Source organism: Neophocaena asiaeorientalis, unplaced genomic scaffold, assembly GCF_003031525.2.
Source record: "Neophocaena asiaeorientalis asiaeorientalis breed wild unplaced genomic scaffold, Neophocaena_asiaeorientalis_V1.1 scaffold612, whole genome shotgun sequence".
Lineage (NCBI taxonomy): Eukaryota > Metazoa > Chordata > Mammalia > Artiodactyla > Phocoenidae > Neophocaena > Neophocaena asiaeorientalis.
In genome coordinates, this window is record NW_020171815.1 from 1,309,475 (window position 1) to 1,325,984 (window position 16,510).

The window sequence follows — 16,510 nt, forward strand, 5'->3', positions numbered from 1 at the left end:
AATACAGAGTTAGGTACTTAAATATACTGTTGGTGAAAATATAAATTGGTACAACCTTTTCAGAGGGTAACCCCTGGCAGCACATTCAAAAGGCTTTGATCAAGCAATTCCATTTAAACAATCATGGACACGCACAGATTCTACAAGAATGTTCACTGATCCATTATTTATCATAACGGAAAGTGAGAAACAATCTAAATGTTCACCAATGAAGAACTTGCTAAATAATTAATGATATCCGTATATGATATAATACCAAAGACAATATAGTCATTAAAATAAGTGTAAGTTTATTATTAAGAAATAAATTAACAAGTTAAACATTGTTTTAACAAGTTAAAAACAATGTTATAGTATGGTCTCATTTTGGGAAAAATGCTACTTAATAGTTATATGTACAGAAGGAGAAAGGAGTACATTTACTAAAATATGGGGTTTTTTAGGTGGTGAAAATTGCAGATTACTTTTTTTTGCTTATCTAGATTTTCTAATTTTATATCAGCATATACTATACCAGAAATAAAAAGAGAAAGAATCAAAGGGAAAATTAAGTTTAAGATAGGTAAATAATTAAAAATGGAGAAATTCCTTGTAAAAAGCTGGATCTTAATTCAGGTACTCATGAGTCCTTAATCATCAAAACTCCCCTAAAGCTAAATCAAATGATTGGAAATCCACACCTGTGGACCCCGTGAGTTAATTTTGAAATATATAATGAATCACATAATCTGTGCTTGTTCTAAGTATACTAGAGGGGACTCAAAAGTGAGTCAAACAGATACAGCTTTATCCTTTACAATAACTCACGTTTCTCATACAATTTTAGTGAAATTAAATCTCAGTAATTGTAAATGATATATGCCAAGCCTCCAAGTGTATTACCCAGGTCAGCTGAACCATCTACAATTATGACAGCAGGCATGCAGGGATTGGGCTAGGTACTGTTTTCTAGAGTGCTAGGTACTCAGGTTAAAAACTGTTGCTCAGAATTTGGCATAATGCTGGACATTTCTCATTCCCAATCTTTTTAACTTTAAGAAAGATATATGATAAAACTAGTCATTCAGTTTTATCTCCAAATCTGAGGGCTCAAATGGAATACTGTTTAGAGATCATTTTTAAATGTATTACTTAATTTGAATAATATACTGTATGAGAACATCATGTCTAAAATAAAGTTGGGAAAAGAATAGCTTTGTTTATTATATACACTGAAGTACATAATTTCATTTTTAATCTTAATAACCCAGGTGGATATTAGAATAGTATACTGTTGGAATTCTCCCAAAGTGTAATTATTTGAAACAAGTGAAATGAAAAATAACAACACAAAAACAGAACATATTCTAATATAATACCCTGAAGGAAACAGGGGGCAGGAGAGTTTTTAGGTGAATCTTCTCCACTCTAGAGAACTGGAAACTTACAAAGTGGAAGGCTTACGAAAGTGAAATTTGTCCAGGGCTAAACCATTAGAATGTGGCAGTGCTGAGATCTGAACCAAGGATTTACCAACTACTAAACTCAAACATCTATTACACGACCCCATTCCCTTACAAGATTGTCTAGTGGTCAGATCACAGATTAACATAACTTGTTAAAGAAAGAAAATACTGTGTATCTTTACTAGATAAACCACAATATTTATATTATGCAGAGAAAAACAGAACAATAATTATGAATCAGTAGATATCGAGTTCCTTCTCCTGCCAAAACTAGGAACACATGACAATATCATGCATGGTACACAGTTGTGCACAAAAGACAAAATAGAATAAAGTATTTAATTAGCATAGAAAGACAAAAATTTTAAATATCAGCAACACAACACCTTACTAAAGAAGTAATTCTCATTCCCAACTGGAAGCATGCTTTACTCAAAAGCTTCAGAGAGAGCTATAATCAGACTGAATGCTGGCTCTGTTATTTATTAGCTAAGTTCCTAAGCAAATTGATAGAAAATTACAATAATTACCAGCTGTACTGTGTTTTAAGGATTAAATTAGGTAAGCATGCAGGGCACACTTGGACATAAGTAGATACCTCAATGTTTTAGTTCCTTTTCCCTGGTTACAAGATAACAAGGCAGTGCCAAATTAACCCAAATGCAAATCGGTTTCTAATTGTTTTCTAGTTCTAATGCAGTGTAGCCCCCTTTTATCTTAGGGAACTTCAGTGGGTTTCTTTTTTGTAACATTTCACTATGCTTTAAAGCTAGGTTAGGTTCTCAAACTTTTCCTATCTCCCTCTATCAAAGTGTCTCATTCCCTTAGAGAATGAGAACGCTAGAACGCTAATGGTGTGACTGACAGAGAAATCAAGATAAACTGACAAACTGTTCATGGGGGAAGACTGACTGTATAATAACATGATGATTTTTTTGATGGTGTATTCGGAACCCAGACTCTGAGTGGGACATTTGAGGTAAGGTAAATGAAAGGGCTGTGCCACGACAAGGCTTCAGAGGAGATACAACAGAGGCAGGAAGGATGTTGCAGGAACCCACATCATGTTAAACCTCTGACCGTCTACTTCCACCTAATTGTAAGCAGGAACTTGCCAAACAAATTAAGTAACCCTCCAATCAACTGCTAAACAACTTTGTAATCTATTAGCACCTTGAAAATGAAGAACATATGTTGAAAAAAGTAGACAAATGGCATTTACATCTATAATGGCAGAATACTGTCATACTTGGTTTAAATTTCATAGATTAATGGTTTTTAGGAGAGGAAAAAAATTGTCTCTCTATCCTTCTAGATTCTTGCCTGAGATCCCCCGTACTAAAAAGATAGATTAACAGAAAAAAATTTTTTCATACCTACAAGAGCTCCCACGAAGATATGAGACCCAAAGACAGCCAGGCAATTGAGGCTTACATACCATACTGAGCTAAGGAGAAAGAGGTAGGAGTCTGGGGCTTTAAAGGGGAGGAAGGCAATTCACAGGAAGAGGGGAAGAGCAAACGTTTGGTAAACAAACATTTGTCCTGCTATGCAGATAAGTCTCTCAGATGAAAAATGTGATCTCTGGTAATAGCTCTCTTCCTGGTACAGGACCCCTTTCTAAATTTTTAGGCAGTTAAGGAGGTAAAAAGCCTTTCCTGAGTCTGAGTCTTGACTGCCTTCAGCGCCAAATAATCCACATGCCAAAATGGCACATTTTGGGGTGGCATATTCTGCTCCCCTTCAGGTTTAAGAAATAGATGGTAAACATAAAAGTGCATTAATAAGGAAGGTAAATAGTTTAGAAATGTAGCACCGTGCCATAGCAGAGGGAGAAGTCTGCCACCTGCTGACAGAAAAACAGGATTGTATAATTTCCCTAATGGCTGTTTTTTTTTTTGAAGGGTGAAAACCTATCAGGAAAGGTTCATGACATTAGATTTCAAATTAGTTATCACATGAAGATATAAATTACAACCTATAATTAAAAGAAGAATAAAGATTGGGCTTCCCTGGTGGCGCAGTGGTTGAGAGTCTGCCTGCCGATCTTCTCTAGTTGCGGCGAGGGGGGGCTATTCTTCATTGCGGTGCGCGGGCTTCTCCTTGCAGTGGCTTCCCTTGTGGCGGAGCACGGGCTCTAGGCACGTGGGCTTCAGTAGTTGTGGTGGGCACGCTCAGTAGTTGTGGCACACGGGCTTAGCTGCTCCACAGCATGTGGGATCTTCCCGGACCAGGGCTCGAACCCGTGTCCCCTGAATTGGCAGGCGGATTCTTAACCACTGCACCACCAGGGAAGTCCCTTTGTATGCTTATTAATTTAATAATAATTATTAATACATTATTATTATTAATTTAATAATTATTTTAAAAACAAGTAAAATAGGAATATATGGAAATGATTTAACATAAATTACAGGGAACATTCAAACTGCTGTGAAAAATTAAGGATAACCCAAAACACTTGGCAAAATTATAAAATCTGTGGGGGAGGGAAAGTGATTTTCTGTCTATCCTTCTAGGTTCCTGGCTGAGACTCTGCTGTAATAAAAGACAGACTGAGAAAAACAAGTTGAATAACATATACAGTATACTTCCTGTATACATGAGAGATACCCAGGAAAACTGAGTTAACTCTCAAAATGGCCCAAGCCATCGCCTTAAATACCATCTCTAACTAAAGACAAAAGATGCTGGGCAGGGGAAAGCCAGGTTTTCAGGCAAAGCTCAGTAAATAAGGGTACGGTTGTCACGTGGAGTTAAGATCTTTAAGAGGTCTTATATAATATATATAGATTCAGTTGTTGCCCTCTTTCTGACAGAGAGAAGTAGACACCCCTACAAATGGAGATTTCCCTTGTAAGTGTAAATTGTTCTTATCAAAGGGTAACTTGCTTTTCAGAGTTTCTCTTGTGTCAGCTGTTTTTTTAAAAAAAATAATCAGCCTAAAATAATCCTTAATGCCACAGAGGCATATTTTGGGGTTACAAATTCTGCTCCCTTTCCAATCCTGTAGATTTCACCTCTGCAATCCTCTTTCTGTCCTCCTCTTTGAACTGCTCCCACAGCAGTCTAGAGAGCATAGTCATTCTCTTTACTCCAGGCTTATTTTAATTCCTGCTCATCCAGAGTGGCAGGTTTGCCACCCCAAGGTGTACCTCTTTGGCATAAAGATTATTTCAAGATGATTATTTCAAAGAAACAGCAGACACAAGAGAAGCTCTGAAAACAGAGTAGAAATTACCTTTTCGTAATGGAAATTTACATTTATGAAGGACATCTCCATTTGTGTGTCTCCCTTTGTACCAGGAAGAGAAGATGAGTAAAGCACAAGAAACATATTAATGGAGAATGCACTTAAATTTGTGTATCAACCCTAGGTCAGGCTTGCCATACTCCTCTTCTGCCGCAACTCTTAACAGGCTCCCACACAGTTCTTTTGTCTTTAGCTTTAGATGGTATAATTCTAAGGCATCCAGAAGTTACTCATTTTCCCCTGGTATCGCCCATGTGTACATGTTAATGAACTTCTGTTTGTTTTTCTCTTGTTAGTTTGTCTTGTTATGGGGTCCCCAGTGGAGAATTTAGAAAGGTGGAGGGAAAATTATTTTCTCCTCCCTTATACTTCTCTCCTCCTGGTCCGAGTAATGCTAATTCAGTGTACCTCAGCTACCAGGTTATTCATACTAAAATGCATTCCAGATCTTATTTATTTTAGAAAAACAAACTCAAAGGCTCTTTAGCAAATTAATTACAAACACCTGATAATAAAGATGCTTCTACAATGTGGTCCAAACACACTTTTTATAATGTTATTGCTTTTAACTAACCAGTTTTTAAAAATATATAAAATACATGCTCATGTTCTTTCAAACAGTATGAAACATTAAAGGATGAAAAAGTTGAAGGCTTCCTCCACAGTCTCATCCTCCCAAGTTTGACTCACCAGCAACAACTATAAACAGCTTCTAATATAGTTTTTCAAGAATTTCCAATAACAAGCATATACATGTATCTCTTTTGGAACCACAACTGTCCTCCAACTTGCTATTTTCCCCCTCGTTTGAGCTTTTGGTTTTTTTTTAATTTAATTTTATTTATTTAGTTTTTATACAGCAGGTTCTTATTAGTCATCCATTTTATACACATCAGTATATACACGTCAATCCCAATCGCCCAATTCATCACACCACCACTACCACCCCCCAACTGCTTTCCCCCCTTGGTGTCCATACATTTGTTCTCTACACCTGTGTCTCTATTTCTGCCCTGCCAACTGGTTCATCTGTACCATTTTTCTAGATTCCACATATATGCATTAATATACAATATTTGTTTTTCTCTTTCTGACTTACTTCACTCGGTATGACAGTCTCTAGATCAATCCATGTCTCTACAAATGACCCAATTTCGTTCCTTTTTATGGCTGAGTAATATTCCACTGTATATATGCACCACATCTTCTTTATCTATTTGTCTGTCGATGGGCATTTAGGTTGCTTCCATGACCTGGCTATTGTAAATAGTGCTGCAATGAACATTGGGGTGCATGTGTCTTTTTGAATTATGGTTTTCTCTGGGTATATGCCCAGTAGTGGGATTGCTGGGTAAAACGGTAATTCTGTTTTTAGTTTTTTAAGGAATCCACACTGTTCTTCATAGTGGCTGTATCAATTTACATTCCCACCAACAGTGCAAGAGGGTTCCCTTTTCTCCACACCCTCTCCAGCATTTGTTGTTTGTAGATTTTCTGATGATGCCCATTCTAACTGGTGCGAGGTGATACCTCATTGTAGTTTTGATTTGCATTTCTCTAATAATAAGTGTTGAGCAGCTTTTCATATGCCTCTTGGCCAACTCGTTTGAGCTTTTTAAAATGTTAACTCATGCAGATTTACTTTTTTGTTTCCAAAGCTGCACAATATTTTATTATACAAATGCACCATAATTTAACCATGCACTGTTATTTATTTAACCAATGTATACCACCTCCAGAGTAAATGAAAGTGCCCATTTTTCTACATCCTCATCACTCTGCTTTCTCTTCTTCACACAGTAATTTCTGGCAGCCCCAATTTTCACTATTTGTGAGCACAAGACTTGGAAGTCTTGTGACTTGTTAAATTTGTAATTTTGCTGAAGGCAAGAATTTGAATTGTTTACTTCAATGGTTCTCAAACTTTTGCAAGCCTCAGAATCACGGGGTGGGGTAGGGTGGGGGGGAGCTTGTTAAATGAAGAAAGTAAAAGGATCTAAGGATACGACAGCTTTTAGCCAGAAAACAAAATTCTTGAATAAATTAAAAATATTAGTATCTGGTTCAAGGGTGGCTCTGTCTGTCATGTAAATGAATTCACAACAAAAGGAATAAGCAAAAAAAAAAAAAAGTTGTAAAGCTAAAACTTTTTCAGGAACTATTATAGCTAATATAAAAATGCCTCACTAGATAAGAGATCACACTTTTCACTGAAGTTGAAAATGTGGTTAACTTGCTGCATGAGGATAACACACAGGAAACATGACAAATGTGCTTTGAAAAGACAAAGTCATATGCCTGGTAGAAACATTTCCATACTTCCAAATTTGGAGATTCAAGATAACCTTGGATATTTTCTTTGCCAAAGTTAAGATTTTAATGTATTTTCCTTATTTGACAATATATTTTATTCAAATTGGACTAATCATGATTGCTACCCCTCAAATACCACCACATCCATCGAACATTACCCAATGTCATCTCCTGTTCCTTTGAACTCCACAAAGCCTTCTGTTGATCTCTCTCTCAAGACATTTATACTCATTCATTCTAGAAGTACTGTTAGGACTTTAGCTTTTAAGCTAGTTGTGACATATTTGGGAGATTAGCTTCTAAATCTCATTAGCATGTATGATGGCAGTGGTCATGTGCAGGAGTTGTTTAAGATCTAGATATTTCAGGTGTGAATGAATAAATCTTTACTCTTGGGGTGGACAGAAGATCAAAGCTATTCAGAATTTGTATTCTCTACTGCTGTATTACCAAATACTTGGAATAGTTGGAATGCTCTATTTTTCTACCAGCCTACTGACCACTGGTAATATTATATTATATACAGGTGTTCTCATTTGATTAAATATTGAATATTTACTGAATAGTCAATGATATGAAAAAAGATAGGGCACTGTGCTGTGGCATGGTAGACCGGTAATTACCTAATACACACCCTCCTCTTCTTCTTACTAATAGAATCTCAATTTTCTCAGAGGGTGGCAAGTTGCTCAATCAAAAAAAAGAAAATTCCTCAGCTTCACTTACAGTTAGGATGACCATACGATACTGTTCCCTCCAGTGATATGCAAGAAGAAAGTTTTGCTTATTAAATAAGTATTCTCCTCCCTGCCTCCTCCTTTCTGCTGCCTGGAAGATGGAGATGTTGGCCAGGACTACAACAGCCATCTTGTGACCATGAGAGAAGCCAAGGACATTTCAAAGACCTCTTCATATCCTTGTACCCTCTAATTAACACCAGCAACTGCCTATTTTTTGGACTTCTCGTTACAATAAAAAAATAAAATCTGAACTGTTTAATAAAGCCACTGATTTGGGGTCTCTGTTTCTCTTAGTCAAGTACAATTAATAAAAAAGGATGACAAAGAACTATGCACCAATCCAGACTCTTCAAGAATATACATTACAGTAAACAATATGAGTACATAAATTGCTAAATTATGAGAAATCATCAGGAAATGCCACAGGAGTTCAGGGAATATGCTTCACAGAACAAATCAAGAACTCAAAACAGGTGCTAAAAGGTCATAAATTTCTGCACTGATATAAATTAGATGAAAGTTGAGTTACAGAAATATTTTAAAAGCCTATGTGATAGTGTTGATCCACTGAAGCAGCTGTTTGAATCTTGGTTTCCCCCACTCCCTTTTCTAAATATATCTAAATATAGACCCAATAGTGGGCTTTCCACTTAGAATAGTACCCAGAAAACGTTTGATACTATCTTTAGAAGAAAGGAAGAAGTTTTTGTTAGAAGTTTATCTCCAGGAAGGAAACACACTGAAGTTTCAAAAACAGCACCAGCTATTTAAGGAATAACTCCTGATGTTCACAAGGAAGCCATAAGTACTTGAGATGTGTTTAAATTAAAAATGACAAATTTTAACTGGTTGGGGAACTTCCAGTGACAGTTCCATCCCTCCTATTCCTGCTGTCCAAGTAATTTCCACCCTCTTTGTTGCTCTTTAGGGAATAGTGTTGAGACTATACATTTGTTCTGGTTTTGTGCTTCCATTTTATTTCATTTGTTAGATACTTCCACCTTGGGAGAATTCCCCACCCCTAAATTTATAGATATAACTCTATAAATATACATAAATTGTATTTATACAATATACACATATACATATGTCACTGTATAAATTTAAGGTATACAGCATAATGATTTTACATACATATATTGTGAGATGATTTCTGCAGTAAGTTTACTTAGCATCCATCATCTCATATAGATACAATAAGAAAGCCAAAAAAAAAAAAGTCTCTGTGATGAGAACTTTTAGGATTTAATCTCTTAGCAGCCTTCCTATATATCCTACAGCAGTATTAGCTATAGTCATTACGTTGTACATTATAACCCTAGTACTTATTTATCTTATAACTAAGTTTGTACCTTTAATAAAGGATATGAGAAGAACTGAATAAGATTAAACCATCTCATCTTTTTTTGTAATTAGTTTTCTATTGGAGAAAAATAAGTAATCTGCTGGTAAAAAGTAAAACCAGAATATATTCTGGTAATACAAAAGAAACAAAAAAGAAAACAGTTGATATATAAAAATTGGAAGGAGGTGCCATTTAGTAGGAGAAATTAAGTCAACTGGACAGAAGTAAAGAACAAAGTAAGTAGAGACAGTGCAGGGCTGAAAATATGACATAATGTAAATTAAAATATGCAGAAATAAGTGGATGCTATAAATCAGTGAGTAGTACAGTCGGCCATCCATATCTGTCAGTTCCACATCAGCGAGTCAACCAACAAAGGACTGAAAATATGTGGGGGAAAAAATTCCAGAAAGTTCCAAAACGCAAAACTTGAATTTGCTGCTTACTGGCAACAATTTACATAGCACTTACATTGTATTTACAACTCTTTACATACCATTTACATTGTATTAGGTATTAGAGATAACCTAGAGATGATTTAAAGTATATAGGAGGTTGTGTATAGGTTATAAGTATATACTACAGCATTTTATAAAAGGGTCTTGAGCATCCTTGGACTTTGGTATCCAAGCAGGTCCTGGAACCAATCCCCCATGGATAGCGAGGGGCTACTATTCACTCTTAGAGAGAGGGATGTTCCTTATTCCTTTAAAAAGGCATCTGTCCACCTGTGTTCTCTATCCCCAACCTTACTATCTCCTCTAGAACTCAGCTTGATTTTCCCTCTCCCTCTCTCTCATTTTTTTTGGCCAAGCTGTGGGGCTTGGGAGATCTTATTTCCCCAACCAGGTACTGAACCTAGACCATGGCAGCCGAGCGCTAACCACTGGACCACCAGGGAACTCCCTTCCTCCTCTCTCACTTCTTTAAGCACTCGTTTTTCACTGCCATCCTGCCTGCCAACGTGGTCACGTGCCAACCATTCAGAACCAAAACCAAACCAAACATACACTGACGGCACAAGTATTTTTGTACTCAACAATCACTTTCTGGTCTTCTTCACTCCATTGTTCTTCTAGTGGCTGTCCAACCCACAAGGCTTTCAGTCAATTTTTGATCTGTGCAGACTGACACTTCTGCCTCTGCCCCTTCTTTTGGAAACATGTCCTGTTACCCCATCTCTGAGATCTCTGTTTTCTTTACTGAACATCCACTATATGTCAGTATTCTCAAGTTTTCTTTTTTCATTTTGCTGCAAAGTTATGGGTGAGAAATTATTATCATTTCCACTATTACTGCCAAGAGGCTAGACACTTGAGAAAGTAGTTTCTAGTCCCAGTTTATCTTTGCAACTCCAGCACTACATTTTCAGTTGCTGTTGCTAATAATAACAGGTAATGTATATACTATATATTACTATGGGCCAATATATGGCAACAAATGCTTTTCTAAGCATTTTACTTATTTTAACTAATTTATGGACATTTCTACTTGGCTAAACAGGACAAAGTGAACTTACAACATGTTCCACATTGTCCCTGCCTCCTCTTTCTTTCCCCCTTTTTATCTTGGCTAATAATGTAGCCAGTATCACCATTTAGCTTGTAATCCCCCCCACCCCTGTGATTAATCTCTTTATTTAATGATCATAAATAATGATAAGCTCACAAATGATAGCAATTATGTCCACTGTGTTATTTCATGTAATCTTCACAACTATCCCATGAAATAGGTAGTATTATCATCTTCCAATTAATAGATGAAGAAACAGACTCAGAGGAGTTAAATAACTTGCCCAAGATCACACAGCTTGATAAATGAGAAAGCCTACATTCAAAGCTAGGTTTGTATGAGTCCAGAGTTTGTAGTGCCACTAAATCCTGCTGATTTTACCTCTGAAATGTTTATCCTCTGATCGCTCGTCTCCTAGTCTAGACCCTAATCATCTTTCACAATGAATACTGCCAACAACCTCCTAAATTATTTCCTTCTTTCCAGGCTCTCCGCTTTCACCCTATCTTGTCTAAGTGATCTGTATAAAATATAGTTTTGAACATGCAACTATCCTGTTTAAAAACCTTTCATGGCCCCCTATAGGCAAAGCCTTTAGAATGGCTTTACAAGATTCCTTTACAATTTGGCCTCTTTGCCCACATTCCCCATCTCTTCCTTCCAAATACACATCTGTGGCTTCCTGGTGTCGCAGTAGTTAAGAATCCCCCTACCGGGCTTCCCTGGTGGCGCAGTGGTTAAGAATCCGCCTGCCAATGCAGGGGACCAGGGTTCGTGCCCCAGTCCGGGAAGATCCCACGTGCCGTGGAGTGGCTAGGCCCATGAGCCACAACTACTGAGCCTGCACGTCTGGAGCCTGTGCTCCGCAATGAGAGAGGCCGCGACAGTGAGAGGCCCGCGCACCGCGATGAAGAGTGGCCCCTGCTCTCTGCAACTGGAGAAAGCCCTCGCACAGAAACGAAGACCCAACACAGCCAAAAATAAATATAAAATAAATAAATTTAAGAATCTGCCTACCAATGCAGGGGACAGGGTCTCGATCCCTGGTCCAGGAAGATCCCACATGCTGCAGAGCAACTAAGCCCGTGCGCCACAACTACTGAGCCTGCGCCCTAGAGCTTGCGAGCCACAACTACTGAGCCCACGTGCCACAACTACTGAAGCCCACCCTCCCTAGAGCCCATGCTCCGCAACAAGAGAAGCCACCACAATGAGAAGCCTGGGCACCACAACCAAGAGTAGCCCCTGCTCACCGCAACTAGAGAAAGCCCGCGCGCAGCAACGAAGACCCAACGCAGCCAAAAATAAATTAACTAACTAGTTAAAAAACAAAAACACATCTGTATATTATGCTGTAGCCACAAGACTACTTGTCCCTATGCCTGAATTAATATAACATTATGTATATATAAAGATTGACTGATTTCTATACTACAAACAATGGGCCTTAATTATTTTCACAAAGATGGCAAACTGTTCTTATAATGGCTTCATTGTGGATTTTGTGAAAGCATTGATTTTTACCTCTACCTGGTTTAGAGGAGAAGTGATAGACTAATCCACAGTCTAAGTACATACAAGAAGGTATGGCAATGTGGGTTTTTTCCCCACATTTGTATTATACATTTTTGGTTTGGAACAAAAGGAAGCCACCAAAGTTTTCTATGCAGGACAGCAACATAAACAAAATGAAATTTTTGAGATAAAAACATTTGCTGCTATGAGTACAGAGATGGAGAAAGACTATGTAATAATAATCTAAGACTAATTTAACCCTACCAATAAACAAAACTATTGGCATATGAGATATGTGGGAATTAACATTTTTTTCTTTTTACTTTTAATTTTGGAAAAATATTTCTGTATTCAACCTAGGGCCAATAGCAAACAACGGGACAAAAAGTTCCTTTGATCAATTAGAACATATGATTGGTCTAAGTATTCTAACATGAACCTAAAATGATATTATTTAGTACAGCGGTAAACTGTCAACTGACTTTGCAGTTTACCCAGAAGTTCACGCGTGTAGTACCTCATCCGGAGTATACACGGGATTCTTCACTCCAGGAAGTATATTAGAATGCAACTCACTGAGAAAACTGTCTTGGCGAGTGGGCTCTAATTAAAAAACAAAAACCTAAAAACATCCCCAACTTTGGAGAAAATATTGCTTATAATGTACCTCAAGAGGAATTCTTCAAACACTGTCTTACAATAAAATTGGAAATAAATTTCTAAAACGTTATGTAAGAGGCTTGCGGGGAAAAAATGAACACGAAGGTACACCCCGGCAGTTTGAGACAAGAAGGAATAACATTCAAATACAAAATAAACTACTTTGAACTCCAGCTGGGTTAACTGGCATTCCTTTAATTAACCACTGAGAAGTTACACCTTGTCATAATCGAACTCATCCTAGCCACGATACAAAAAAAAAAAAACCCTCATCAGAATGGGATTGTTGCAACGATTTGACGCGGGATGAGGGAAGGAGAAATCTGCCCAGAAACGTCCGTTTATTTCTCGAAAAAACGGGTTTTTGCAGCGGGAGGCAGCTTGTTTCCGAAGCACCTATTTTGCTGCCTTTTTGTTTCAAATGGAGACATAACAAAGCCCATGGGAAGCCGAGCGCCGCCGTCGCGGGTCCAAACCAGGTCACCTGGCCGCGGGGTGGCCGCACGCGGGGCGAACGGCTCCCCTGTGGGCCCCTCTCATTCCAGCAGCGGTCGGCATGTGAAGGCGAGGCCGGACGGACCACCCGCGGCCTCCTAAGCGCTCCGTAGCGACGAGCCCCCATACTCACCATCTCGATGATCTTGGTCTTCCGGCCCGTCTTTCTCTTCAAGGTGAAAATGTACTGGGCCAACACCGCCCCCGCCACGACGGCGCACACGCTGGCGCTCGCTACCGCGCCCACCCTCGCCACCGCGGATCGGTCCATGGACGGGACCTCCCGCGCCTCGCGTTTCAAGAAAAGAGGTCGCTAGGTGGCTGCGGGCCTCGGAAACGCCAGCCAGTGAAGAAGCCCCGACGCCCCGCCCTGCTTGCATGAGCCCCGCCCCCAGGAAAGCCCCACCCACGAGCGCCCAGTGGCGGGAAGCCGGAGTGAGGAGGAGGGACTAGCCTGCGTGGGCGGCGAAGGTGGGGAAGCGGATCTTCTCAGAACCTGGGTCCGAGAGACTGAGGACAGAAAACGGGACTTGGAATTAATTCTCTCTCTCTCTGCTAATGAGGACCAGGCAGTGGTTCATTCCAGCCCCGCCCAGTAGAAAGCTGATTCTAACCATCACTCAGAAAATATCCTCTGCCTTCCACCCGCCTCTGACGCTCAGGACTACAACCCCCAGAAGGCATCCGGGCTCAGCTATCTGACTTGCGCAATAGCTTGGCTGTAAAGTGCTGTGACAGATTGCAGGGTGCAGCTAAGAAAACAAGGGAGTAAAAAGGTGACCTACAGAATGTGAGAAAATATTTGCAAACCGTTTATCTGATAAGGGGTTAGTATCCAGATTATGTTAAAAAATTATGTCAATAACAAAAAACAACCCTATTAAAAAATAGGCAAAAGCCTCAAATAGACAATTGGCCAAGAAGCTTACGAAAAGATACTCGATATCACAAATCAGGAAAATGCGAATCAAACCCACAGTGACATATCACCTCACACAAGTTAGGACAACAACCATTGTCAAAAAAACAAAAGTGTTGGTGAGGATGTGAATTGGAACCCTATCCGCTGCAAAACTATGTGCCTATATACTACTGTATTGTACCTTTAAAAATTGTTATGTTGGTAAATTTTACGTTATGCGTTTTATGCCACACACATAAAAACTTGCTATGACAACACAGCAAAGGTGGCTTGAAGTTAGGCTGGAACAAGTAGGTGTTCGTCCTTTTTCTCCTACATCTCAGTCAGTCATCACCTCTTCCATCATTTTCTCTTTGTGAGTAGCAGGACTTGTTCTCACCTTCCTGGTCTCTTTCAAGGGACGGATGCAGTTTCCTCTGCTTTTCTCTGGGGATGACAGGAAGGGGATGCAGTGGAACTACTTGTGGGGGGGAATCACGCCAGCTCTGTGATGCTACTTGGTGAGGTGCTCTCTTTGCCCGGGACATGGAAGAAGTTGGAGCAGGAGAATAAGAGGGAGCAGTAAGGGTTGTTTTCTCTGCATCCTCTGCTCTTGCTCTAGTCATTCCAGCCCAGGGACCCTGGCAGGTGTTCTGCTTAAAGGGAAATTTGTGGAGAGTTCGTAGAAAGGTGGGATAGAGCTCACCTGAGCAGGCATCTGGTAAGAAAACAAGTCTGGAATTAACCACTGGGTGCATGAATGCCTTTTGCAGAACTGGGAAACACATGGTGGCTACTATCAGTCCATATGTTTGGTTTCTCTCTTGTTGTTTTTAACTTTTTAAGTATGTAAATCTTTGTTTTTCAGTAAATTATTGTCTACAGTGATACATGATGCCACTTGGGACAGCAGGAACCATGGGAAAAATATGCAGGAATTTGATGTAAATTTATGAATTTTGCCATGCATGACCTTACACTTTGCTCTGATAGGATAATTGGCTTGGCCTTGGTTTGAAGTAGTTAAGTAGTGTTCTTGTGAGGAAGAGCCATTTGTTGGATGTGGGTTTAAAATCTCCTCACACTAACACTCCTGTTAAAAATTAAAACAACGGAAAGCAAAACTAAAAATACACCACTGACACCTGCTCTCTCATTTCTTTGGATATTAAGTTGTGGGATGGTGACAGCATACAAGAAACTAAAGAGCAGGAAGAAAGCAGGCAGAAGCTAGCTTCTGCCATTAGCTGTGCTTAGAGGAGTAATGTCATATCTCTAGGCTTTGCTTTCTTATCCTGCAAAAGGAAAAAACCAAATGATTTTGGACACCTCTTAGCTATTAAAACTCTTTGATTAGAAAGTAATGGTCTTTTTCATGCCCTGGAACTTGGCAGAGGTCCTAGGAAAAAGAAGAGGGAAGTCCTGCTATAAAGAAACATCCACGTAAGGCAATCAAGTGTCACTTCAACCAGTGCTTCTCAAATGTTGGGGTGAATGTGAACCACCTCGGGCTGTTGTTTGGGGTGAGGCCAAGATTCCACATTTCTAACAAGCTCTTGGGTGTTGCTGATGCTCCTCGTCTGGGCACTACACTTTCAGTAGCAAGGAACTAAGTTGTGATTGGGGGGCTTTAAGAGACTTTAAGGAGCTCACAAATGGAGGGAGGGGTGGCTAAAGAGAATTGATAGAACAGGAGAAACAAGAAGGAATTAAAGTTTGCCAATGTTATTTTGTCAACAGAAATAGATCTTCAGTTTTATGTTTTTTGTGTTTTTTTTGCGGTACTGGGCCTCTCACTGTTGCGGCCTCTCCCGCTGCGGAGCACAGGCTCCAGAGGCGCAGGCTCCAGACGCGCAGGCTCAGCGGCCATGGCTCATGGGCCCAGCTGCTCCGCGGCATGTAGGATCTTCCTGGACTGGGGCACGAACCTGCATCCCCTGCATCAGCAGGCGGACTCTTAACCACTGCGCCACCAGGGAAGCCCAAGTTTTATGTTTGAAGTCCATGGGAAATTGTCTATTTGATATAGACAATGTTGGAAAGTTAGTTTTGCTTAATGGAGACATTTTTCTCTTCATTCTAGCAACTTGACAGAATTTTTTTTTTAAACATCTTTATTGGGGTATAATTGCTTTACAATGGTGTGTTAGTTTCTGCTTTATAACAAAGTGAATCAGCTATACATATACATATGTTCCCATATGTCTTCCCTCTTTGACAGAATTTTTTCACTAACGAAGGTGTTCAAGGCCTTTGTCACATTACAGCTATTTTTACCTGATACAATTACTTCTTGTTTGAAGTTATTTAAATTCAAACAGAAGCCATGTC

The 16,510-nt window shown here is 39.3% G+C and overlaps 1 protein-coding gene across 3 annotated transcripts in view; it reads right to left on the reverse strand.

Moving 5' to 3' along the window:
* NT5C3A (5'-nucleotidase, cytosolic IIIA) overlaps window positions 1–13,677 on the reverse strand; it is a 41,538-nt gene extending 27,861 nt beyond the window's left edge. For 2 of the 3 annotated variants that reach the window (XM_024736152.1, XM_024736016.1), the window contains exon 1: window positions 13,412–13,543. Coding sequence is in view for 1 of the 3 variants with exons in the window: in XM_024735883.1 (XP_024591651.1) it covers window positions 13,412–13,549 (138 nt within the window). In the remaining 2 variants the exon portion in view is untranslated. Of the gene's footprint in view, window positions 1–13,411 lie in introns of all 3 variants that reach the window. The other variant, XM_024735883.1, reaches the window with a different exon arrangement.
* Between the last annotated feature and the right edge of the window lie 2,833 nt (window positions 13,678–16,510).